Below are 25,007 nucleotides of genomic sequence, written 5' to 3'. Positions count from 1 at the left end.
AGTGACACCATGGTCAGGCCAGGGGAGGGTCCTGGGCCTGGTGGCTGGACCCCTCCTGAGCCCGATGCCCATATGCAAAAGAGACGGGTGGCTTTCCCCCTGCAGGACGCCGTGGGGCCTGAGCTCCCGAGCCCACCCTGCCCAGAAGCCCTCGGAAGCAGTGACCCGCCAACATCTCTGCACGGCGATCTCTATGATGGCAGCTTTTCACGGCAGGAAGTGAAAGGTGAGGCTGACCTTGTGTTTCCTCCCCCGGAGCAGGGCTGCTTCCCCGAGAGGCCCCTGCACACGCACTCCTCCGCTCCACGGCAGCCCGCCTCGCCCCAGGCGCCCACGGCTCTCCTCCTCCTGCGTGTCCGGTGATGGCTGGAGCCCCAATGGGATCATCCGACCGCACACCCGGGTCACAGTGTCCGCCCGGCCTCTGTGGGCTCTGCAGCGTGCCCCGTGGTCCTGGAGCCAGACCGCAGTCTCTGGGCCCATGGCCAGGCCCTGAGCATCAGGTGTGTCTGGGCCATCAGCTCAGGCCCAGGCCGAGCACTTGGCTGCCTCAGTCACTTTCTGGGCCAGAACTGCTCCCGGCCGACATCTCCCCGTCAGGGTTCCACCGGGTGTTCTCTCCTCTGCCATGACCAGCTCGGCGCTCTAGGTGGGCTCGCGTGAGTTTGGAGAGGGACTGCGTTCTGTCTTTAAAACTGGGCGGAGGGGCGCCTGGGTGGCTCAGTCGGTTGAGCATCTGACTTCGACTCAGGTCATGATCTCGGGGTTCGTGGGTTCAACCCCGTGTCGGACTCTGTGCTGACAGCTCGGAGCCTGGAGCCTGCTTGGGATTTTGTGTCCCCTTTATTTCTGCTCTCCCACCCCCCACTTGCACTCTGTCTCTCTGTCTCTCAAAAATAAACATCAAAAACAAAACGAAACTGGGCCGAGGCTCAGAGGGGAGGCAGAGCTAGAGGCGGTCAGGAGCGGCTCACCTTGTCCCACCCCTGAAGGGCAGGTGGAACGACAGCCGTCCATGCGTCCCTGGACCAGGGCGCCAGGCCAGGAACCTCTCGTTCTTCAGTCTCACCGGATCTTCACCATGACCCTGTGACAGAGGCCTCAGGAAATCTAACCCCAATCCACAGAGGCTCTCGCAACACCCCCTGCCTCCCAAATAAGGCGGCTCGGTTAGAGCCCACCAGCGGCAGGGACGGGCTACAGCAGACAACAGCGGAGCCGAGCGGGGGCTGCTGGGCTGGCGGGTCGGGGCAGGTGCCGATGGGCTGAGGGGTCCCCACACTGTGAGAATGAATGCCGTCATCCCCCTTTCCTGGCTGCAGGAGCGGGAGGGTCCTCTGCTTCCACGACCCCCACCATCACAGGGGGAGCAGGTGCTCCGGCCCCACGGGTCACCCCCAAGCGTTCATGATGGGATCACTTCTTGATCAGAGCGGAAGAAGATGTGAATGGAAAGCCCCGGGCTTGGTTTGGGGCCAGTCAGGTCTGCTCTGCTGAGTTTTGTGAGAAGCCCTCACAGTGTCAGGGCTCCTGGGCTTCTGTCCTCCCTGAAGGAACAGCGGCCGCGGGGCAAACGGGGGGGCTGGGGCTTCCCAGGGGAAGCCTCCCTCTGGGACCTCCACGCGTGTCCCTGACCCGGGGTCTCCACCCTCTGGGGTGACGCCTGCTGTCATTTGTCTCTGGTGTCTGTGCCTCTGAGCTGGGCTGCTGGCTTCCCACCCCCCCCCAACCCCCACCCCCGCCTGCCCACAGTGCTCCAGAGTACTGCTGTGTTCCAGGCAGAGTCCTGAGGACGTTGGGGTGAATCGGACGGGTTCTCTGCTCCGTGGGGTGCACAGACACAACGCAGATGGGAGGTGCAGGAGGCTGTAGTGTGCAGCATGTTCTGGGACAGGGTGGGGAACACGGGGTCTGCCCGCAGAGACGGGGAGGCAGCTACTCCCCCGAGGTGCAAGCCCCGAGCCCGGGCTGTAGGAAGGCTGGGGTCTTCCCGGGGACGGGAGGCGAGAGCAGGGATTCTGGGAGGCAGAGCTGGTGTTTGCTCCAGGGGAGAGTGGCCTGGGAGGCCTGGAAATACAGGCAGGGGCTCATGTGCCCGGCCCTGGCCCAGGGCAGGAGGGCAGCCTGATCCCGCAAGTGGGGGCCCATCCTTGAGTGCCACGTGTCTCGGAGGCCAGGATGTGGGCTCCTTTCCGGAACTGAGGACACAGAGAGGGGCCTGGAGATTCTACTAGGGACGACGGGAACAGCAGCCATGCCACGGCATCCCCAGACAGGGCTCTGCACCTCTCCCAGGGAGAGTTCTGGCCGCTTGGCAAACTCTGCCACCAGTGCTATGCATCCTGCTACAGTGAGCACCCATTCCCCTGGGGATCCTCCCTCCCCTTCGGTCCCTGTGCTTCAGGTACAGATGACATCGCCGGCTTTGCGGACCTCAGGCCATTGGCCACAGCGTCTGGTATGCAGATGGGTCATAAAGGTAGGCTCGGGAGAGCCAGTGGGTTTCCCCTGTGGGTGCTGTTGAAGGCAAACTCCCTTCCTGCTGCCTGGAGCTGCAGAGCCACTGAGATGAGAAGCCTGCCCAAGACAGGAGAAAACAGGAGAGTGGAACCAACAGGGGACAGCATTCCAGCTTGTTAGGATGCTGGATCCAGCCATGCCTGAACCCGTATCCGGGCTCTTCAGCTGTTTTCTATTACGTGAGTTAATAAATGATTCTTTCAGCTTAAGCCTGTATGCCTTGAGTTTTTATCTCCTGCAAACTGGAGTCCCTGCTGATGTATTATCTTTATCGATTTGTAATGCCCAGACTCAGAAATCAATCTCAACGAGAAATTTCCTCAAAATCACCTTGTCTCCGTGAAATGAAACAGACTTGAATATTATACATTTGGGCTAGACTGAGACTTTTGACTCAAAACACCTTGCTTTGCAGATGAGGCCCGGCAAGTCGAGTGTCTGACCCAGGGTCTCAATCATCTGTTCACAAATACTGACCCACCCTGTCACATTTCGCACATTCATCCTGTGGGCGGGACAGACGAGTCAGGGGCAGAACCGGCATGAGGACCCAAGTCGCCTTAGTCTTAGCTCACAGCGTTCCCCTCTGCTCCGTGATACCTCAAAGCTGGGCCCAGAGTGGTTAAGTGACTTGCCCGTGGTCACACAGCCAGGTACAAGGGACGGACTCCCCTGCGGCCCCAGGGCAGCTAACACGAGCACCGAGAAGCCTGCTTCCCTGTCTTCTCCACCGAAATACCAAACGCCCTCCCATTTCATCACCTGGGGCCGTGGTCCTGCTCCTTCCTGAGTCCCGAGCCTTAGGGCCCAGACCCTGGTCAGTGTCCGTTTCCCTCCGACACAGACAGGCAAGTCTCACCCTTTCTCCTCGGGGGTGCACGGCACCCCCTCTCCTGGTGTCCGCCCGCCCTCTCTGCCTCTGTGTTGTGTCCTCGGGAGGCTGGAACCCACATGATGGTGGAAGCAGCAAACACACAACCTCCCTCCCTCCCGTCACCCATCTGAGGTCGTGCGGGGAGAGCAGACCTGTGGGGCCACGTGCCTGGGGGTTTTCACGTGTGGCTCTGAGGGGGATCCTCCGGCGCAGAGCCTGGACCTTGGCACTTAGCAGGCTCGTCTGGTCCCTGTCCCCGCTGTCTGCCCGGGGGAGGGAAGGGGTGGCCTCCCAGCACCCTGGCTGCCCACTTCCCAAGGGTTCACTCCTGCACCCTGTCTCGCTGCCCTCCCCTCCCCTGTGTCAGGAAGAGCGCTCCGTGGAGAAGCATGGCCTCACGAGGGTGCCTCGGGCAGCAAGGGTACGGGGGTCACGGCAGTCAGGGGCAGATGCCACCGTCACTTGTCGCTTTGCTTCAGGATGAGGCATCACGGATTAGCCTGCCCCCCACTTACTCCCGCCCGCCCTGAGACACGAATTCCATCCCCTTCATGGCAGCTGATGTGGGCGCCTCCCGGTGCCAGGAGTCCCTGAAGTTGCTCTCCTGCCTCATCCTCATGGGAGTTTGGGGGCCTCTGTTCGCAGGACAGTAAAGGCGTTCAGGTCCCCTTTGGTCCTAAGCTCAGGACGAGGAGCATCTTGAGACATGTGGTCGTGGTCCCGTGAAGAGGAAGCCAGGCCAGTCCCGTCTGACAAGGGAAGGCAGAGGTATTCACCGAGCTCGCAAGGACCTGGGCACAGAGGGAGAAACGTGGAACTCCTCCTGCGGGGGTGTCGGAGAGCTTTCTGGAGAAGAAGCCGCTGGAGCAGGGTCCTGGGCGGCAGGGGGAGGAATCCAGGGCTCCGGGGGAGCAGTGCTGCACACACTGCATACAAGTCCGCTTGGGGGCTTTAAAGCCCTTTTGGTACCTCCCGCAAGTGCCCTTGGCAAGACAGCTGGCTCTCCAGAGCGTGTGCGTGGGGCCAGATGGCCCTGGAGCCCGGGCTCGGTGGCTAGAGCCTCCCTTTCCTGGGGGTGACGGGTCCAGGAGGCTGAGGCCGGGCGAGGTGGGGAAACAGCATGGGGCGCAGGTGCGTGAGGGGTGAGGGGGGCGGCAGGACTGGCCTGGAGGGAAGAGCCGGGGCAGGGACCCCTCCCGGAGAGGGGAGCGAGATAAGGGGCCCGGGCCCCGCCTGCGGCCTCCTGCCCACCGGGGCTCGGCGTCAGCTCAGTGCCGCTGGAAAATCCCCGTGCGCCATTATGCACAGCGGCTCTTCTCCCAAAACCCAAACGGCGGCGACAACCCAAGTGTGCGTCAGCGGATGCAGAGAGAGAAAACGCGTGTGCGCACAGCGGGATACTCCACAGCCACGAGAAGGAACGAGGTGCTGAGATGTGCTACGAAACTCGAAAACGCGTTCAGTGTAAGAAGCCAGGCACAGGAGCACAAACATCGTGGGATTGATTCCACCCGTATCAGACACTCCGAACGGGCGAGACAGGCTTAAGTGGGGGTGGCGGCGGGGAGGGGGGGGTGGACAGAGGAGAGGGGAGGGACCACCGGATGGCGAGGGCTCGGCTCTGGGAACATGGGCCTCCGCACACGGCCGGCGGTGAGGGCGGCACAGCATCGTGAACGTGCCCCAGGCCGCTGAGCGGCTGGGACAGCGGAGTTTACGTCGTGTACAGCTGACCACGGCCCAAGATAAGCCGACGGGCCACCGCGGCACAGAGCACGGAGCTGGGCTTCCAGCCCGTGGTGATGTGGCCGGCCGACACGGCTCCCGGCGCCCACCCGCCTCCCTCCCTGGCCGCAGTCCTTTCCCTGAACGTCCGCCCTGGTCTCTGGGTTTAAGGCTCTGTCTGCCTCCAGCGACCCCCGGCCTTGGGTGCAGCTAGAGCCAACGAGGGGGAGGGAGACAAGGGGCCCCGGCCCCACCTGGGCAGTTCAGGCACCACCGATCCCAGCTGGCTGGCGGTGCCCTCCCTCTACCCACCCGCCCTGGTGACCCACGTGGTCCCAGGTGCCAGAATAGGACTGGAGCCCCACGCTTACAGGCGGCGGGGGCCTCGTCCCCTCCCTGCCCGTGCTCCTGGGAGGCCAGGGGCGTCTGCCCCGGACTCCGACTGCCCAGCCCCCACACCGTCGGCTCTGAGGAACCCGTGGGGACAGATGTGAAGAGAGGCCAGTGGAACCTGTGCTTCAAGCATCTCTTTCCCTAATCCCTTGCTTGGCCTTTCCAGAAAAAGCCTGCCAAGTTAGGCCCCCGGCGCTGCCATCTGCCATCTGCCATCTGGTTTATGACTGTAACCTCTCCGAATTGCGAAAGGTCACCTGATGCGTTTCTGTGGGCGGGCCCAGCGGCCGGACCTCCTTCTCCGAGCCTGGGGCTCTGTGCTCGGGGGAGTTCTGGTGGTTCCCGGCCCAGAGCACGGCCCGCTCACTGCCCCCACAGATCCGAGCCGGGTTCCCCCAGCAGAGGAGGAGGAGAGCGGGCAAGGGCCCTCGGGCCGGAGGGGAGGCGGGGGACGGAGGCCCGAGCCGATCTCAACGCGACTCGACGCCTCTACGGAAGGGACAGCCCTTGAAACAAACTCAGGATCCACGTCTTATCTAAAAGGGGTACAAGCAACGATCCGGGTGACTTTCCGAGGCCTGAGATGGGGCCATTGCCACGAGGTCAGGCTGAGGCCCAGCCAGGGACCGAGGGCGACAGAGTACAAGCATCCCCTGCAGATGCCAAGGTCCCCACACGCCCGGATGCCCATGCAGGCCGCAGCCTGTCTCCCCTGGAGCACGTCCTGGTGAGCGGGAGGGCTCCAGATGCCAAACAAACCGCCGGGCCTGGAAGCAAGACTGGAAGCATCACCCCGGCCGTCGGGACTTTCCAGCCCTCGGCAGATCCCGACTTGTCCAGCGGTGACCTGGAAACCTCCCGTCCTCCAGCATCACGCTTGGCACCCGAGAGCACCAGGCCAGGCCTCTCGGAGCTCAGGGGCGCTGGGAACTCACCGGCCTCGCCGACAAAGACCTCGACGGGTGCGCTGGCTGGGCTCTCGCCGATGATGTTGTAGGCCGTCAGGACGACCTCATAGCGCCGGTATTTCTTCAGATCTACGGGTCAAAGGAGACAGCGGTCAGCTTGCCCGAGCCCGGGCCCATCTCCCCGCCTGAGAACCACACCAAGGGGGCGGTGCCACCCGGGAGCCGCGGGGGCACGTCACGAGCGTTTCCTTCCTCCTCCTTCCCTGGCCTGGGACTAAAGGTCACCCCGTGCAGCAGCAGAGACCCGTCCCACTTGCACTCAGGGTAAAGGCAGCAGCAAGGCCCCCTTCGGAGGAAAGAATCGAGGTGACAGAGTGTGACGTGGGCTTTGCCGCTGGGTCCAGAATCTCTCTGTAAGAACTGACAGAGTGAGACCCTGGTGGTTAAAAAGGAAATACATTGGCCTCGGAGTCTTTAACAACCACATCCTGGGAAGAGAAGGGTGTGCGAAGCCACATATATAGGATTACACAGGGCACGCGGCAAAAGCAGCCGACCTTTGAGCCAAAACATTCTGGAAGGTTCTCCCGCTGGTGGATCTTGTTTCGTCACAGCCTGGCTTTCCTGAAGCCCAACGTGCGGGTCTGACCCCCTGAGTGAGTGGTGACTCGCGCCAGGCTTCGCATTGTGCCTCCTAGCGAGCCGCCGGTCAGCAGAGGTTCGGAGCCTCAGGACGCCAAGTTCCTTCCACCCCAGCCTCACAGAGGTGTCCACCCGGCCCAGCAGGGGCCTCTCCCCCGCCCTCAGCCTTGCCGAAGCCCTGAGGCCTCGGAACCCACCGCCGTAGCTTGTTAGTCTCCACCCCGGGACCGTGGGGCTCTTCAGTGTTACCTGAGACAAGCCAGGGCGTATGTGGACGGGGTATAGTGGGGGCCCCTGTCTCGCTTCAGAACCCAGACTGAAAAGGCCGGAGCGAGGTCCGGGCGGGAAGCCTCATCTCTGGAACCCGGGCTGCACCTAACCCTCTGAGCTGATCCTCAGCCTGGGACGTATTACGTGCACACAGGGAGCCAGGCAGTAGATGGGGACGCGGGGCAGATGACAGACGATGGGGTGTGTTTGGGGTGCAGTGTGGAGGAGGAGAAAATGGCTCGCCTGAGGCCTGCCCGGGCACTACTGGGATGTAATGGGATGGCACTGGTAAGCCCTGGGAGAGCGCCCCCTTTTTACCCACATTCCAGTCCAGGGAGGCTCCCTGCACGGAAGGGGGTCCCATCAGGGGCCCCCTCGGCCCCACATTTGGACCATGAGACCCTCTGAGGACCAGGAACACAAGGACAAGTGACGTGGTGCCACCAAAGGGAAGGGGCGAAGGACAGACGGATGGCCAACATGGGCTGAGTGCACGCAGTGGGGCGCCGCTCAGCCTTGGGAAGGAACAGTGTCTCGAGCAGGCTCCGGCAGGGACCGAGCTCCAAGGGGAAGAGGACAAGGGCTGTGTGGTTTTGCTCGTATGTGTCCCCGAGGGCTCAGACGCAGGGACAGAAAGTGGAAGGTGGGCGCCAGGGGCTGGGTGGGGGGACGGATGTCCAGTGGGGACAGGGTCTCACTGTGGGAGAGAAAGGAGCCCTGGAGGCTGGCGGTGACGGGCGCACGTGGTGGGAGCAAGCTTACGGCTCCTGAGCCTCACGTTTCCCGACAGCTAAGACGGTAAATTTTATGGATATTTTATCACAGTTAAAAAAAGAGGAAGAAGGAAAGGCCACAGAGAACCAGACGGGAGATCTCGCTCAACCTGACTTTCCTTTCCGTCCCAAAGTCAAAGACCCGCTGTCAGGAAAACCCCTTCCCAGCCTCAGTTTCTAGAAGTTTCCTTTCCTGTCTCCCTGATGGTTTTGGTGTGTTGAGAACAGCGTTTGAGAGGGGAAATTCCAGAAATTAGAGGCGTTAATCCAAGCTGCTTTTCACTGGGTCCACCGAGAGGCCAACTGGTGCTGGCCCCCGCCTGCCCCACGGTCACAGCGCCTCCTGCTGAAGGCGGCGTGCACTTACGTGTTAATTCATACGTCGTTAACGTGGAGCTGCTGTTCACGGTCTTGAAGCTGCTTTGGGCTATTAGGGGCGAGCAAGGCAGAAAGGCAGTTAGCACGCGGGGAGCGGTTATTGCAAACGATGGGCCGCGGAGACGGAGGGGACGGCACCTCGCTCGGCAGCCGCTGTGCCTCCCACGCTGCCCGTCCAAGGGCCACAGAGACCACGCCGCGCCTGAGCACTTCCTCGGGGCTCACCAGGGCAGGGGGCGGGGTGGGGGGGAGTGGCCTGCACTTCTTCCTGTGACAGCCAGGCGCCCGGCCCGTGACAGGTAGGGCCTGCGCTTACCCTCTGATTAAACGCATCGGATTAGAATCTGTCACAACAGCACAAACAACACTAGAGGAGACGGGAGACGGGCTCCGCCCAGGGTGCCGACTCTTCCAGACGCCCCGCGGCAGGTACGGCTGTCGGCCTGCCTGTGCTCAGGTAAGAGCCCCGCTCTGATGCGGGCCGGCAAGCCACAAACCAAGAGCACAAACCAAGGACCCAACCACATCCTGGCTCCTTTTATTTTGTTGTTTCGAATCTGCTACAAAGCCCGGGGGGGACGCTGTCTGGCCATCAGCAGGGAACACCTGTGGGGTGGGGGCGGGGTGGCCAAGAGCCTGGGCAACAAATGTCACTTCTTCCTGTCAGCACCATGCCTGGGTCGGGCAGCCTCGAGCCGCTGTGGGTCCGCGGCCCTGCGACCCCTTGGTGGTCGGTGGCAGACAGTGGGCATGTGGTCCCCGAGCGGCATGCTCTGAAGCCACAAGGAGGTTGAGGGGCCAGAAGTACCTTCTGGGACACCATCTGGGGGACGCCTTCTGACCCCCTTCTGAGAGAGGAGGATGGGAGAGAGCAGCGGCTTTCCAGAAGTTCCAGAAGCTGCCTCTGCCGCTGTTGCATCCAAGTCCTAGCCCGAGCCAGGGGTACCGGGAGCAGGGGTGAGCAGGCGGATGGTCCCCGGGAGAGAGGAGGTGCCACTCCACGCAAGGGCTGTGCGTGCACCGAGGCCGGGGAGCCCCCTGACTGGACCCCATCGGGCAGCGGCCAGCGGCGCGATACCCCCACAGGGCCCGGCAGGTCTCCTCCCTCCCGGACACACCCCACCAGCCTGACGCACCAGGGGCTTGGGTGAGGCCGTCCAGGAGCCCCTCAGCTCTTCCCGCCTCCTGACCATTTAGCTTTGCAGAGACCCTTGTGAGTCACGCCTTCCCTGGTGTCCTCGGTGAAATCCGTCTCCGGGGCAACCTATCTCCCGGGACTCCTGCTCTGCGAAGCCTCCCCGGTTACCCCCGTCCCCCCCACCCCGTGTTTTCCACAGGCCAACACCTCTCTGCATGCCGGGGCTGCTGCAGGGACCCGTCCGCCCCAGTGGCTGCGTTCACCGGAGGCAAGCGGCATCTCCCCTGGCCCTTCAGGGCATTTCCCACCATGCCTTGCATGCAGAAACATGCACACTGGTCTCCCGGGGCCCTCGCTGCCCGCCTGGGAGCACGCGGCGGTGCCTCCTCCGGGAAGGGGAAAGCGTCTCACCTGTGAGCTCGGCCCGTAGAGCGGAGGGCGTTTTGAGCGTCTTGGAGGCCGTGGCTGAGGAGGCCTCGGACTCCAGCTCCCGGTAGTAGATCCGGTATCCCTGGAGGAGGCCGTTCAGGCTCTCGTCTCTCGGAGGCTGCAAATACATCACGGTCAGCCCACCGGAGGGGTCTGGCGACCTCTGCTTCAAGTTGAGTCAGCCAACAGCACTGGGTTGGGGGGGCGTCACTGATTCAAACAGGCGGCTCTTGGTTATTTACGAACAAAAGGGCAGTGCCACATTCACGCAGAGGAGCACAGGGGACTCTGAGGCAGAGGGCCAGGCTGTGGAGCCTTCTCTGAGGGCCCAGGTTTTCTGGTGTTGGTGTGTGGGCACCGGGCCTCGTGACCCGCGTGCAGCCTGTAGGAGCCCCCGTGGGCAGGGGACCACGCCCAGGTCGCAGAGGGGCGAGGGAGCTGCCCGTTGCCTGGTGAACCCGGGACTCATGAGAACTATGCATGCAGCCCGGCTCTGCCTCATCCACGGGCTGACCCCACCCTGTCCCTGATGGCCACCTGGGCTGTGGCAGCCTCACTGCCCCCCACCACAGGCTGCTCTGCATGCCAGGTCAGCCCCACTCTGCCCTGACTCAGACCTAAGCTGGAGCCCCTGGGCGTCCCCCCCACAGCATCTGCTGGCATGTGACGGGCCCAGGGTAGGCTGGGTGCCCATCGCCCTTCAGACACCCCATGGAATATGAAAGGCGGTAAGACAGGCCCTGGGCTCAGAATTTCACCTGCACTGGGATCCGCTTCTCAGCCAAGGCCCAGCCCACATTCTCCCTCCTATCAATTTCTGTCGATTAACGTGTATGGGGACGGCTGTAGCAGCCACATGCCAGCCAGGGGGACAGGGGCTCTGCTTCTGGTGTTTCCTCTGGGATACTCAGCAGATAAGGACAAGAACCACCCAAGCTGTGGCCAGACAGACGGACAAAGGGCACCCCAGGACCCCTGGCTGCAGGGTCACGAAGTCTGTCTGGGGACAGGGACACAGGGCGATTCCCCATGACCCCTACACAGGCACTGTCTATAAGATGTCACCAGCGCCTCAGGAAACACTGTCCTGGTCCCAGAGTAGAGGCCACAGCTTTGTTGTAAGAAAACCCCATTGTTGTGGTGGGTTGAACTCTGGCCCCCAGAAAGACACGTTGGTATCCTAACCCCCATTACCTGTGGATGCCGCTTTCTTTGGAAATAGGGTCTCTGAAGACGGTGAAGGTAAGAGAAGGTCATATTGTAGTAGGGAGGGCCCCAATCCAATGACTGGTTTCTTTTTTGGAGGGCAATTTGGCTTTATTTATCAAAGTTTTCAATGCACTTGCTTTTTAATCCAGCGATTACGCTCTTAGAAATCTACCCTACATAAATGTTTGCAGATATGTAGTCCTGAGTCCTACAGATACAAGCTAAGGCTACCAGTCCCCCCAAACCCCAAAACAAAGTATCTCTGGGTCTTTTCAGTGACACCCAAAGACAACAAGACGACCTTCAAGGCTGAAGGTCACTGGCAGCAAAACTGCTTGCAGATGTAATCGTGCACTTTGGACTGATGAACAGGTATTACGATGGTTAATTCACACAGGGAGCCTGAGCGTTCAACATTATCTACTCGGTAAAGTTGAAGACAAAGCATATTTTAGGAAGCAATTTAGAATCCGGCAATCATTTGATAAATACTGAGATGACACAAAGGTCCTTATAAGAGGAGAGAAATTTGGACACACAGGGAGAGCCTCGTGTGTGCAAGGAAGCAGAGACCGGAGTAGTGTGCTGTGATATTGTGACCCTCAAGAAAAATATTTGTTCCTTCAGAAGGACAAAATCTGCTTCTCATATACATGTCTTTGTCCAGAGCGACAGAGGTGTCGTTTGTCATGTGAATGAGGTGACACTTGGACCTCACCCAGGGAAGTGTGATCAGAGGGTGGGAACTTTCCGGGGGGAGCAGGGGGGACCTTTCCCCCCGACTTCTGGGGAAGGGAGAGGGACCGGAGGTTCAATCAGTCACCAATGGCGACTATGTAACGAAGCCTCCATAAAACCCTAGAAGATGGGGTTCGGAGAGCTCCTGAGTCAGTAAACATGCTAAGATTTGGGGAGGGGGAGCATGTGGAGAGAGCCTGGGAGCTCCGTGCCCTCCCCCACACCTGGCCCTTGGCACCTCTCCCACCTGGCTGTTCCTGAGCTCTACCCTTTCACAATAAACTGGCAGCTCGTAAGTAAAATGCTCCTCTGAGTTCTGGGAGCTGCTCTAGTCAAACCCGAGGAGAGGGCTGTGGGAACCTGACTGAAAGCCGACCGGTCAGAAGCACAGACGATCACCTGGCACTCGTGACTGGCCTCGGAAGCGGGGGACAGCCTTGTGCGACCGAGCCCTTATCTCGTGGGACCTGATGCTCTCTCCAGGTAGAATCAAGTTCAATTCCAGACACCCTGCCGGTGTTGGAGAATTGCTTGATGACGTGGGGAAGCCTCCACACACACGCTTCGGAATTGGATCCAGAAACGCGTTGGTGCATCTACAAGCTAAGGACCGCCAGAGGTGTCGGCAGCAACCGGAAGCCAGGAAGGAAGCTGACGCCTTGGCTTTGGCCCTCTGGTCTTCAGAACCGTGTGAGAATTCGTTTCTGTCATTCGAAGCATGCGGGGTGGAGTAACATGTTGCGGCAGCCACAGGACATTAGCACATCCTTGCCCCCGAACTCTCTCAATGCAATTCTTACTGTCTGAACCCAGGGACCAGAGGGATTCGGATGCTCTGATAATCCTGTTCTATTTCAACCCTTGCTACCCACAACCCAAAGAAACCAGGCAGATTTGGAAGATGCAGTATCCTGTTGTCCAGACTCTCCAACGGCATAGCTCACGTAACTCATAATGATGTAGCCAGCCACGGCATACACGCAGGCCTGTACCAGAGGGACACGGCGTGCCCGGTATATTCAGGATGTTTTTGAACACGAGAAAAGCTCGCGTTAATTCACATGCAGGCTGCCTCCCTCAAAGCCTCAGTGTGACAGTGACAGCTGACAGCTGCAGGGGTAATCTGACCTCTGACCTCTGCAGGAAGGCTGCAAAGGCCCCAGGACCTGACTGTGCAGGTGCACAGGCCAGAGGCACAATTGCTTGAGGGTAATTCGCTTTTCATGGAGAGAGAAGCCGGGGTTTAGGGAGACTGGCTTTCACTTGCCACAATTATCAACGAGCAGGAAGTTGGGAGTTCGGGAAAATAAGTGTCCTCCCTGGGGCCCAAATGGGGTTCTCCAACAGGCAGCAAATACCCCGCCCACGGCATCTGTGTCCACACACATCCCGGGCTGGAGGGAGGAGAGGAAGGGCCGAGGCCACTCATCCTGGGCACACGAGCATTTCTAGCCGAGGAGGAGAGGGTGGTCTCCAGGTGCGAGGAGAGGGAGCCAAGCCCACGTCCCACAGGCACAGCCGCTACCCGTGACCGGGCAGGACCCACGTGTGGCAACAGACTCAATGGCGGCTGCTCCCGAAATGCCCTGGCGCGGCCCTCCCTGCAGGAGCCATCTGGGCTTGGGGAGGGGACAGGTGACCGTGCAGCCCGGAGGGTGGCCTCCTTAAGGCTGCAACAGGTCCTGGCCCCACAAAGGGCAGGCTCCATGGAGACTCCGGGGTCTGCCACACGGGATGCTGAAATGGGTTTAACCACATTTTCTATTCCAGGAGTCTGGAGTAAACCCATCTGTCATTTGTGAAAGAGGCCTCTACGACTCTGGATGTCCTGGGAGGCATCTGTAGGGCAGCTCCATGCGACACACAGAAAGTTCCAGAAGCCATGGGCTGAGTTCAGGCTCTGGAATGGAGTCTTGGCTCCTAGCAGTGTGGGCCTGGGCCAGGTGCTCAACCTCCCAGGCTCAGTCCCATATCCCTAGCAGGTGGAAGCCTGGCAAGACTGTGTAGAGCCTCCTGTGACTCTGGCCAGAAGGTTCCCTTTCAGCCACAGACCTGCTTTTCCAGCCCTCGGCCCTGACCACACCATGCCTGTAGTTTGCAATTCCATGCGGACTGGAGGCAAGGCCACGTCTGCGTCTTTTCCTTTCTATTTCCCCGCTGCACCTGTGGCAGGCTCTGGTCACAGCAGGTGCTCGCTCCGTGCCTGTGGGAGCGAGCGGGGTTTGCTGACGTCCCAGATGACCCCATCGATGGTTAGTTTCACCCTGGACTGGCCGCCTGTCTGGGAGACGCTTGGGCCCAGGAGGCCCTAGAAAACCTGGTTCCCACACGCCTCCCTTTGAAGCCTGGTGCTGAGTCCCGGTGGCTGTCACACCCCTGAGCCTCTGCTCTGTCTGTGCGAGACGCCCGGATGCCCATTCCTCTGCCTTCTACCTGGGGTGGGGGCCAGGGCCAGGGAGCGTTCATCCTGCAAGACACAGCCAGAAGCCCCCTCCCGGCCCCCCGACGAGGGCCGATTGCCCCCCTCCACGTCTTCCCACGGATGCGTCATAGGGCTCAGCCCGGTAAACAGAAGGTCCTCGAGGTCTTGACTGGGTCTTGTCCACCCCTGAGTGCTCAGCACCCTATGCAGGAACCGGTCCTCTGCAGGTGATGGAGAAAAGGAACAAAGCCAAGATACGTCCTGAGGAGGCCCCACTGCCCGCTGTCCAGGCGGGCTCACCGTCCTCTTAGGAAGGCGCCTGTTCCGGCACCGAGTTCACCCTGTGTTGAGTCCAACGTGCACGATATGATCTATGGCCTAAGAGGGTGTTTTTCTGCTCAAAAATGGCCTCGACCTCCACTTAGAGAAGTCTGCGGCCACACAAAGCCAACCGCATTTGAGTGACAGACTGCAGGAGCCCCCGGAAGTTTCAGAACAGCCAGCCTGAGTGCTGCGACTCATTCAGAAGCGTGTCTATTATGAGCTGCACTCGGTGTGGACACAATACCATCGCTGTCTAGAATAGACGCTCAAATCCTTAGATTTCAAACAGCACTGGACCCCATGAAAGGCAGAGATCGATTATCCTACCAGGAAAAATGAAACCTGACAGATTCGACACAGGGGCCACTCAAGTGGGTCAGCAGCCTTGAAATTACAGGCGGCGTTCGCATTTTTAAACAAATTACTGGGGGAAGAAAAGGGTTTACAGGTGAAACGTTTCATTTGGAATGCAAATCTATATTTAAACGGAGTCTCTTTGTTCTCTTCGCTCTAATTTAGTAAATTACTCATAATTTTAATTATACTTCAATTGCCTGGCAGTTGACAGGCATTTATTTCTACAATACATCGTATTGACCACCTCCTGCTCTGGGCTCCTGGCAATTAGTTTGTTCTACTGGGCTCTGAACAGGGACAGCCGATGGCCACACATGCCAAGTTCCTTTGGTGCAGCTATCCACCATCCACGGAGCCGTCCAACCGCAACCGAGGGGCGCGGAGCCCCGCGCGCTCGGGGGTGGGGTGGGGGGCAGGACGGGGGGCCAACAGCCGCTGTGTGGAGGTGAGGGTGCACCCCAAGCCTCAGCACAGCCTCGATCGTAAAGGAGCCCACCTAGCGCCTGGCAAGCCAAATAGCGCATCTACAAAGAGCAAGCTCATTTTCTGGTAGAATTTAGCACAGTAGACAAGACCGATCTTTTGGCTGACTGAGTTAGTGGAGAGTGGGACACAGAAGCTCCCGGGACCTTGCGTTGCCATTCTGAACGTCTCCCCCCCACCCACCAAAGGCCCTGCTGCAGCCAGACGTGTGGACACCTAACGGGGCTCGCGTCAGAGACCTCGGAGGTCACCTTTGGAGCCAGAGACGCCTGTCGGGGTCACGGTGGTCCCCCCGCGAACTGGGGTCTGCAGACCAGAGTCCTTTGTCACTTAGCCGGGGCTCCGTGATGTGGTCCAGGGAAGCAGCTTCCCAGAGGCAGGCCCTCTGGTGAGGCCGGAAACTACAGAATGCCACAGCGGCCAATTTCCACTTTCACCGGATGACGTCTGGAACTATCTCCTGATCACCTTTAAGGGTTCCCTCACCCCTGGGAGGTGTCACTTAGCAGCAGAGAGTGAAGAAGGGCCCACAGCCACTCTGTCAATCCCTGGAGACTACCGCGTGCTTACTGGAACCCGGGCTATGGAAGTCCGGCTCTCGTCCGGGGAGAGAGGCTTGCCAAGTTCCGCCTGCATGGGTCTCCCGGCTGTACTCCTCAGTCGTGGCCAACGTGCACGTGGGTGGTGCCGAGTGGCCGCATGTGGGGAGGCAGAGGGAACCTTAGGCGGTCAGGAGCCACCACTCGAGAGTTCGGGAAGCCCCCTCGCGGCTGGCGCCCACCCCCGACCCTGGTGTTCCGGGGCCTCCCGACTCGGTGCTTCTCTCCCTCTTGCTCCTTACTGGGCTCCAGCGTGCCCCGTCCCGGCTGCTGGAGGCCGTCCACTTAGGACAGGTTCCCCAAAGGTCACCTCTGCATTTCCCCTCTCCCTCCCCACCCCTGCCCTTCATCTCCACCCTTTCCAAAGGAATCCCTTCCAGCCCTCCCTTCGCGCCAGCCTCTGCCCCCAGCAAGGCACGGCCTCTCTCTCTCCAGGGCCACACCCAGACCATGGCCTCCTCTCGGTTCCGGCGTCACCTGGGTGCCTCCACCTCCAGACCCTCACACCGGCCCCTCTCCTCCTGCCGGCACTCTCCCGGACGGTCCCCTCAAGGAAGAAGCCCACACCGCACAGACCCCCTCTGCGGCCCACCGGTCGGAGGCAGACCTCACCTCACTGCGGCCACGAACACAGACCAGGGCACCGGGCCCCACCTCCCGACCCCACGACCCCCGGCTCCAGGCACTGCCCTCCCCCTCCTCAGGACAGCTGCCCCATTCTGGCCTCAGGAACCTCCTCGTTGGCCAGAGCCCCCACGATGTGCTCACCACTGCCCTGGGCCCCTGCCCGGCCCGGCTCCAGCCCGGCTCGTGAACCCGACCCCCTGCCTGGTGAGCCCTCTCCCTCAGACCTGGTCGGTTCCTCGGCACTTCTGCCCCTCTGTTATTTTTGTTCTCGATGCATGGTATTGTTAGCAAAAGCACCGAAATTTTCCAATTTGGCATAGAGAGGGCACAGTGTCCTTTCTATGTCCTAATACAGCGCTGTTTAGCAGCCCAAGATTATTTGATTATGTAGGATAGCGTGCCTTCATTTGACTCACTGCTCACTGAAGATTCAGACCTGGGAGTAGGGAGGACTCCCGCGGGTATCTTGTCCGGTTGCAAATGATTCTTGTAGAAAAGACACCTCCACAGGCTGTGGTTTCACTGCCCTGTAGGACGCCACCCAGTTCTGTACGTGCCATGGAGGCCTCGCTGGGCCACCCTTCTCCAGATGCCTGGAACATTCCGCCCTGACGCTGGGCACCAGCCCTGCCGTCCTGCTGGCCCTCCCCGGTGAGCTGCGTTCAAGCTCATTCCCACACGCGTGGCCATCAGGGAGCCCCGTGCACTGCGGCCCCATCTGCACGCCAACCAGGCTGTTTCCTCTGACCGGCGACCCTGACGAGGGGCCTGGCCTCCGACAGTGGCGTAGGAAATACCCTGTGATTCCCTGGCCCTTACCTGCCACTGGATCAGAACGGAGGAGGTCGTGTGCGGTGTCACCGAGACGGAACTGGGAGGCTCTCCTGGAACTGGAATCCAAGAAAGAAGAAAGCCAGGGTTAGCTGGTCCGGGCTGTACTTGGCCACCGTCCCGGAGCCAGCCCTCTCCTGGTGCTGGTGAGGACGCAGGGCCGGGGCCTGGCCGGGGCTTGGGAAGCGGGCCAGCCAGCAGCCCCACCTCCCTCCCTTCCCTGTGGATGCCCTTCCCCGCCCAACTGCAAACGGGAAAGAAGGGACCGGACAGTGCCCTGCCCTTACCCCCCAGGCGGACCCACACAGAGACGCAGGGTGCGTGAGGCTCTCTTCCCTGGGAACCCTGCTCGGGGAGCCTTCCTGCCGGTTCCACATCTTCTCAGGGGTCCACACCACCTCCCTTGGGGAGAGCCATCAATTTTTTGAGGTGCGTAGGTCAGAGTGGCTCTGAACAGGACAAAAGATCGGGCCAGGCCAGAGTGCTCCCGTGCTCACGCGCGAATGTGACTGTCACGGAGGGGTGTGACTGCTAGTGGCTGAGGGTTGTCTACACGTGGACGTGGCCCTACACGCTGAGAACTAAAACCCTGCAGCTGTCCGCCATGTCCACAGCTGTGAGATCCTGAGGCCGTGCGTTAAGTGTTCACGAATGGTCACTGACTGGAATGATTTAGGCTGTTCTCCCCACCCCGTCCCACGTGACTAGCCAAATCTTGGTCCCCGGGTCACCTGCTCTGTGAGCCTGCTCTGTACCTGCCGGGGCACCCCGCCCCTGGGACATCAGCCACACCTCCAGCCCCCCATCCTGCCTTCTGGGGAGCTCTCTCCACCCTGCTCTCTGGCCTCTTGCTGGTCTGTCTTAAGTCGGTGGTGACCCTCATCCAGCTTTCTGGATCACACCCGATTACAATTTCGGGGGGGAGGGGGGCTCAACAGCCCAACCACCAGAGTAAGAAAACGTTTCTCAGCAAACCATCCACACGTTGAAAACCCCCGCCCCTGGCCCAGGGCTCCCAAGCCCTCGAGTCTGAGAGTCTCAGCAGATCTGCGGTTCTGGAGACAATACAGTGCAAACACAATGCGAACCAACTGCAAAGAGAAAACCCCGACTCTCAGAAGAGGAGGACAACAGGACAGGTGCCTCAAAAGAAATGATTTAAATATCAAAGGATTGAGACAGGCCTTCGGGAGCCTGGAAGAGGCCCCTGAATGTTTTTTTCTTTCCAGAACAGGCCAGTTCTGACTGAGCCCCGTAAGGGAGGCCGCGGGGTCCTGCTCACTGGCTTGCAGTTTCCTGAGACTCCCTACAAAATCAGCTTGCTCTATTTGCTTCTTTTTGCCAAGAATTAATGCTTTGTCTCAAATAGCACCTGAGTTGTGTTAAACGTAAGATTAAAATAGGAGCCAGAGAGATGACCAGCTTTTTGAGGGGCCTGTTCAGGCTGTGGGCCCCCTGGGCGTGCTTCCGGAAGGGTCCCGGAACGCCTCTGCCGGTCCTCCAGGGCACCGAGGCCGCATGCCAGTGAAGCTAGGCTCCCAGGCTATAAAAGAGGAAGACAGAAACTCTGGGAAGGAACCCAGCGCTGCTGCTGGGCGAGCGGAGGGCTCAGGCTTGCGGCCTGGGACGAGGGCTGCAGCACTGAAAGCGGGCCTGACCGCGGGGGCGGCGCCCCCGGCGGGACCTACACCGATGTCGTGGCTCTGGCCCGGGCCCGGCGGGATCCGCACACAAAATCACACCAGCTCTTCAGCCCCGCTCCTCCGAGGTGGGAGGGAGCGGGTCAAGACCGCCTGGAGCTTTTAGGGGACCTCGCCCCCATCCGCCATGGCTTACCGGCGTGCTTTTGCCAAATGGCAAGACTGGGGAGCGGTTTGTGGATGAGAAAAACATGGGGACACCTCCGAAAACCCAGCCGCCCTGCGACATTTATTTTTAATGACTCCATAAATTATTCAATTTCTGGGTTGCTGGTGGGTCGAAGAGGTTTGGAAGCCAATCAAAGAAACCCCCGTTCCATCTGGAAGCCCTTGAAGTCGGCTTCACGGCCACAGGCTGTACGGAGAGCTGGGAGCCGCGTGTCGCCGACTGAATTCTACTGCTCGCGCCACCGCCCTCCCTCCCGCGGGTGACCCCTTCCTGGCTCCAGATGAAAGCGGGGCCTCTCTCTGCAAGCCCGTGTCTTGGTGCCCAAAGGTGGCAGCCGGGAAGGGGCCAGCGTCCGCACCCGCCGGGGGCCCGGCCGGCTCACCGTCTTGCAGCGTGGTAACGGCGTCCGTCTCCGCACTGAAGTCACTGTCCCCGATGTCATTGGTGGCTTTCAGGCGCAGCTTGTAGGAGGTGAAGGGCCTCAGCCTGAAACACGGAAAAAGGCTGAGTCCTGAGCCCTTCCCCTCTGCCCCCTGCCCCGGGGCTCCGGCCGGAGTGAGCGGGCAGCTGGAGCAAGACGCGCCGGGGACCAGGGAGTCAGTCCTGCCCGGGGAGGGGCCCTCAGACCGCCAGCTCTGTCTGTCTGGGAGGGATTTCCAGACAGGAGGGGAGCCCGGAACTCCCTGGCCGGGAAGGCGGTTTTGCTTTGGGCTCCTCCGGCGGGGGAGGGGGGGGAACCACCTCCTCCTATAATTAGACCCTCTCCTGCAGAGGAAACCAGTGCTCTCTGAGGGACTCGGAATTCTTCAGGAGGAGCTAATTACCACATCCCTCACACCATTCAGAGCGTGAAACCGCTCCGCCTAACCACATCCTTGCTCACCTGTACGTGTTCTTTTGAGCAGGTCGGCGCTGGCCGGGCCCCCCCTCCCCGCCCCTCATCCCTGTTTATGCAGCCGGACGCGGCACCAGCTTCGCCCCGGTTAACTGCACGGCAGCCCTGTGGGGCGCATTCGTGGTGATTCCCGTTTCAAGGATGGGTAAATAGAGGCCCAGTCCTGTTAAGTCCCTTGCCCGCTGCCAGAGGGCTGTAAATGGCCCGGCCAGGGCTGGAGGAAGACCTTGTCATGAGGCCACCCCGTCCACTGTACCTAAGACCGAGATAATGCCAACTGTCCAAGGCGGGGAAACGTCCCCTCCCAGTCCCCGGCAAGGATTTACGGCACACTGCTGGCTGCCACCTCTGGACCACCACCGTCCTTTCCTCCTTTCCTTCCCCCACATCGAGCAGTTCCGTGCTGACGGGGCTGGTGTGCTGAGCTCCGTACGTCGCCCAAGACTAGGACTCAGGACAAACTTCTGTGCAGAGGACACTGTCTTCGTCTGGTCCTCGGCTGGACTGCTCCTGTGGACGCCCTGGTGTCCGTCTCCCAGACCAGGAGAGTAGCGTGACCCCGGGCTCTGCCCCTCCCGTCCCTCAGGAGGGGAGGTGTGGCCCACTTCCTCCGCTACTAGCAGGCAAAGCCCTCACCGCCTCTGAGCCGGTCCACTGTCCTCCCTCCCGGGCCAGCCTAGAAACCTGTGGGCTTCAAACCAAGCCCCGTGGAGCCTGGGAGGCTCCGAGGGGCCCTCTCGGAGACCGGGGTCCCCACACCCCCTGCGTCAGCCAACAGCGGCCCCCACTTCCGTCCGGCTCGCGAGTGGGGTCTGGGTAATGATGCCTAGAGGAAGGATTCTGCTTTTTCTGCGAGGTAACTACTGTTGGACCCACGGTCAGAAGAGTCTTCCTCTAGCCCTGTTTTCACGTTGCTCTCCCGCTGAAGATGGTGGGACGGGATGACACTGCTTCTGTCGGCCGGCACAGGACACTCTTCCTTCAAGCCCCGCCGAGACGGGGCCTCGCCCCGCTGTGGCTGGTCTGCGACTGCAGGCCTGTCTCCCGGCCTCTCTGCACCCTGGTTCCACAGCTGGAAAAGTGGCAGGCGACCCTGCTGTGGCCCCGGCTGTCCTGGGGGTGCTCCTTTAATTTTAAGGTTTTGTTTTATTTCTTTGAGAGACAGAGGTAGAAACTGGGCAGGGGAGGGGCAGAGAGAGAGGGAGACAGAGAGGGAGAAGCAGGCTCCAGGCTCTGGGCTGTCGGCACAGAGCCCGACGCGGGGACTGAACCCATGAACGCGAGATCATGACCGGAGCCAGAATGGGATGCTTAACCGACTGAGGCACCCTGGCGCCCCAATCCCGGGGGTGCTTCTAAAGTGCCACCCTTAAGAATGATCTTTGCTCCTGGATTCTGGGGGAGATCTCCTCTATTAAGTTAAAATAAACAAGTAACTTCCCATCTGTTCTTAGCTTCCTAGGAGCTATTTCATTGAATTCTGGTGACAACCGTGAGCTTTTCTCCTGTTTCCTGCCTCACTCACCGGAGGCCCCCGTGTTTGGATTAGCTTCTCCTTCTTGGACTAGAGGGCGGTGGAGGGCCAGCTGCCAGGAGCGTGCACTCTGGAGCCAAACTGCGTGCACTCTAACCCGTTGTAACCTGGGGCAGGGTGACATGCCACAGGGGCGCCCAGGTCGTGAGGTGGGCGTGTGGATCACACTCAGGAGAAGCACGTGGAAGAGACTCTGGCACCCGGTGCGTGCTCACCAAATACAGGCTGTTCTCCTTATCATCACCGCCCTCTGGTACCAGCATACGTGGCCCTAGGAAGAGCCCGTCCCACCGTGCTCAGTGCCCATCTGTCTCCTCATCTCCCCCGCCGTGATCTGTCATTAGCCGTTTCTTCCTTGACCACCGTCTGCCTCCTCCACCTTCAGGACTCCGTGGGGACAAGGACCGAGTTGGCCTCATTTACTGCTGTGCCCCCAGCACCAAGAACAAGGCGTGGCACCTGGGAGGCGCTCGGTGAACGTCTATGAGTGGATGAATGAATGGATGGGAATGAAATAGTTATCTCCAAAGCGCCCTGGGAGGGTTGAACGCGTGTAACCATCAGCGCGGCGTCCGGCACGCGGGAGATGCTCTGGAAATGCCCCTTGTCACCGTATGCAGAGCTTACGTTTACTCGGCGTGTTATATTTAAGCGCTTGGGTGGGGGCGGGGGGACGCGGCTTACAGTCCGGGTTCCTCCCGCCGACCTAGAGGCAGCGTCTCACACACAGAAGGAGCTCCCGAGATTCATTCATCCATTTCGGTTGTAATAATGAAGCACGAGTCCTGAGGAGTTTAGACGTCACCTACCACTGCCTCTCTGTACTTAATACTACCTGTAAGGTACTGAAAACACCTATTAAGAACTCATGATTTGCATCACAGAGAGCAAGGAATATCGAACCCCTGGATAATATCCTTGGCCAAATTTACCTGACTTCTCACATGGCTTTAGTTTTAAAGATCACACAGAAGGAGGAGGAGGAGGAAGAGGAGGGCAAAGAGGAGGAGGAGGACGACGAGGACGAGCAGACCAAGAACGCAGTGGACATGAGGCCAGCGCACTGACTTTAGCGGAATCCCTGGTGCTTCACACCCTAATCCCCTCTGGTCGCGGTAGTTTGGGCTGGGTCCACGGTGTCCCCGTGGGGATGTGCAGAGGGATGGCAGAACGCATTATCACTGGATACGCAGCCATCGCCTGAGCTCACGTTGCCACCATCACACCCTAGTGACATCCAGAATGTCCGTGTGTCCCGTGGACCTTCTCCTCCTGGACGGAACTGCATTTCTGTGGGCGGCAGTCACCCACCAGGGACCGACGCTGCCTCGGTATGTCCCTCAGCCCAGCGCCACCCCTCCTGCTCCAGAGCCACGTCCTCTACATGTGGGGACGGCCCCTCGATGCAGACGGTTAAACTTTTTGCTTAGAACTTTTGTTGAGACTTTCAGGTCTTCTGGTCATTAGCGGATTTCATGCGATCGGCACAAGTAACATGTCAAAAGAATGTAAAAAAAGGAAGGAAAATGTAGCTACGAGAACACGTGCCACGGGGCCGCACAGAGCACTGCTCTCTCGGGAAGGGGGCCGGTGGCTTGTTTCTGCTGACGGGTGGAGGGGGCCCTTTTGGGGGCTGATGACCGCTTCTCCCACGGCAAGTCCAACTGTCCGGAAACACGGGCCCCCTCCTCTCCAACACGAAGTCCCGTGCACACCATTGGTCTGTTTGATTTCAGGAGATTCCCTGACAGGAAAGGCCGGTGGATTTTACCTTCCCCCTTTCTCCGGGATGGTCACACATGGAGGTGGGGTCGTTTTTATCCGCAAGCACATTCTAATTAAGCCGAGCACCAGCGCAGCACAGTGGAGTTTACGAAGCAAGCTGGGCTGGCTCGGCCGCGCCCTCCCGACCCTCGGGGGGACTCAGGGCCCTGGGAGGGGGGCAGCTAGGATGCTGTCCTCCGAGGGGCTGAGAGCTGCGCCTCTCGGGTCCTGGGGCTGTTGCTCCAAGGGTAAGTGGGGTGCTGGCAGAAGTGGGGGACGGAGTGGGACTGCTGGGGACTAATGGAGGCAAATCTCGGGGTCGCAGAGCTGAAAGGAACAGCGAGGTCATCCCTCTGTCTCTGTCTTTCACACATGAGGCAACGAGGCCCAGCGAGCCTGTGCGGCGGACCTTCCCAAGGCCCCGGCGCTGCCGGGCTCGGTGGACTTTGCGGGCTCGGCGTCTGGGTGACCGCAGGCCCTCGTGCATTAGTGGGACAGTCTGCGGCCGTGAGCTTGGAGCTACAGACCCAGCTGGCACCAGAGCTGAAGGGCCCCGAGGGCCTCTCTCTCTCATGCGGAGAAGCGCAGCTTGTGTCTCCGCCTCTGCTTCCTCATCTGCCAAGTGTGGTCTGGACGCCTGCGGGCCTGCGATGGACACCGTGCGGAGCCCCGAGAAGGACAGAATGCCGTCTGGCGTGGGGACGACAGTGGCAACGACAGCGGCTTTGATAGTGACCGCGGCGAGGAAGACCCCGCGGGAGCCCTGACGGTCTGAAGCCTCCAGACGAGGTCCCAGAGGTGAGCACCACACGGATGCCACACCCACCTGCTCTTCCTATGATGAAAAGTGTAATCACAGCTGTAACCGTATCTAGTTTTCTGGACACCAGCTCGCCAACGCGCACGTCTGAGCCACCGCCGACCCTTCCGTGGGGGGCCAGGCCGTGCCTCGGGCCCCACTGGACACACCCCTGGTGCTGGGGGCTGTTCATCCTCCCTTCCGGACTGATCTGGTGCTGCCTGCATCATGTGACGGGGGGGGGGTTGTCACTGGGCCACGAATATCATTTGGGTCCCCGGCAGCTGGAGCTGTAAGCTGACGAGCTGCCCTCCTTCTCAGACTGCAACCCGCCCTGAAGGCCGTCTGTAAAGGGGACATTACATCTGGGGGCCACGACAGAGATGCTGGGAGACCCGTGCCACCTGCTCGGGGCAGCTCATGGATGTGCGGGGAGGACACACGCTCCCCACCACTGTCCGGGCCCAGCGCTGCCGGGACCCGCGTGCCACTCGCAGCCACACAAT

The 25,007-nt window shown here is 60.4% G+C and overlaps 1 protein-coding gene across 2 annotated transcripts in view; it reads right to left on the bottom strand.

The window, feature by feature from the left end:
• The window catches only part of SDK1 (sidekick cell adhesion molecule 1), an 888,233-nt gene that overhangs the window by 54,539 nt on the left and 808,687 nt on the right, over nt 1–25,007 (bottom strand). For both annotated transcript variants that reach the window (XM_086692476.1, XM_086692475.1), the window contains exons 31-35: nt 19,892–19,995; nt 17,629–17,699; nt 10,033–10,168; nt 8,473–8,532; nt 6,448–6,549 (exon numbers count right to left, since the gene is read on the bottom strand). In XM_086692476.1, the coding sequence (XP_086548602.1) occupies nt 6,448–6,549; nt 8,473–8,532; nt 10,033–10,168; nt 17,629–17,699; nt 19,892–19,995 (473 nt within the window). The remainder of the gene's footprint in view (nt 1–6,447; nt 6,550–8,472; nt 8,533–10,032; nt 10,169–17,628; nt 17,700–19,891; nt 19,996–25,007) is intronic.

This window comes from Puma concolor, chromosome E3, assembly GCF_028749965.1.
Source record: "Puma concolor isolate L17-30 chromosome E3, mPumCon1.1.hap2, whole genome shotgun sequence".
In the NCBI taxonomy this organism is placed as follows: domain Eukaryota; kingdom Metazoa; phylum Chordata; class Mammalia; order Carnivora; family Felidae; genus Puma; species Puma concolor.
Note: the sequence above shows the minus strand (reverse complement) of the source record. Positions and strands in the feature narration are given on the sequence as shown.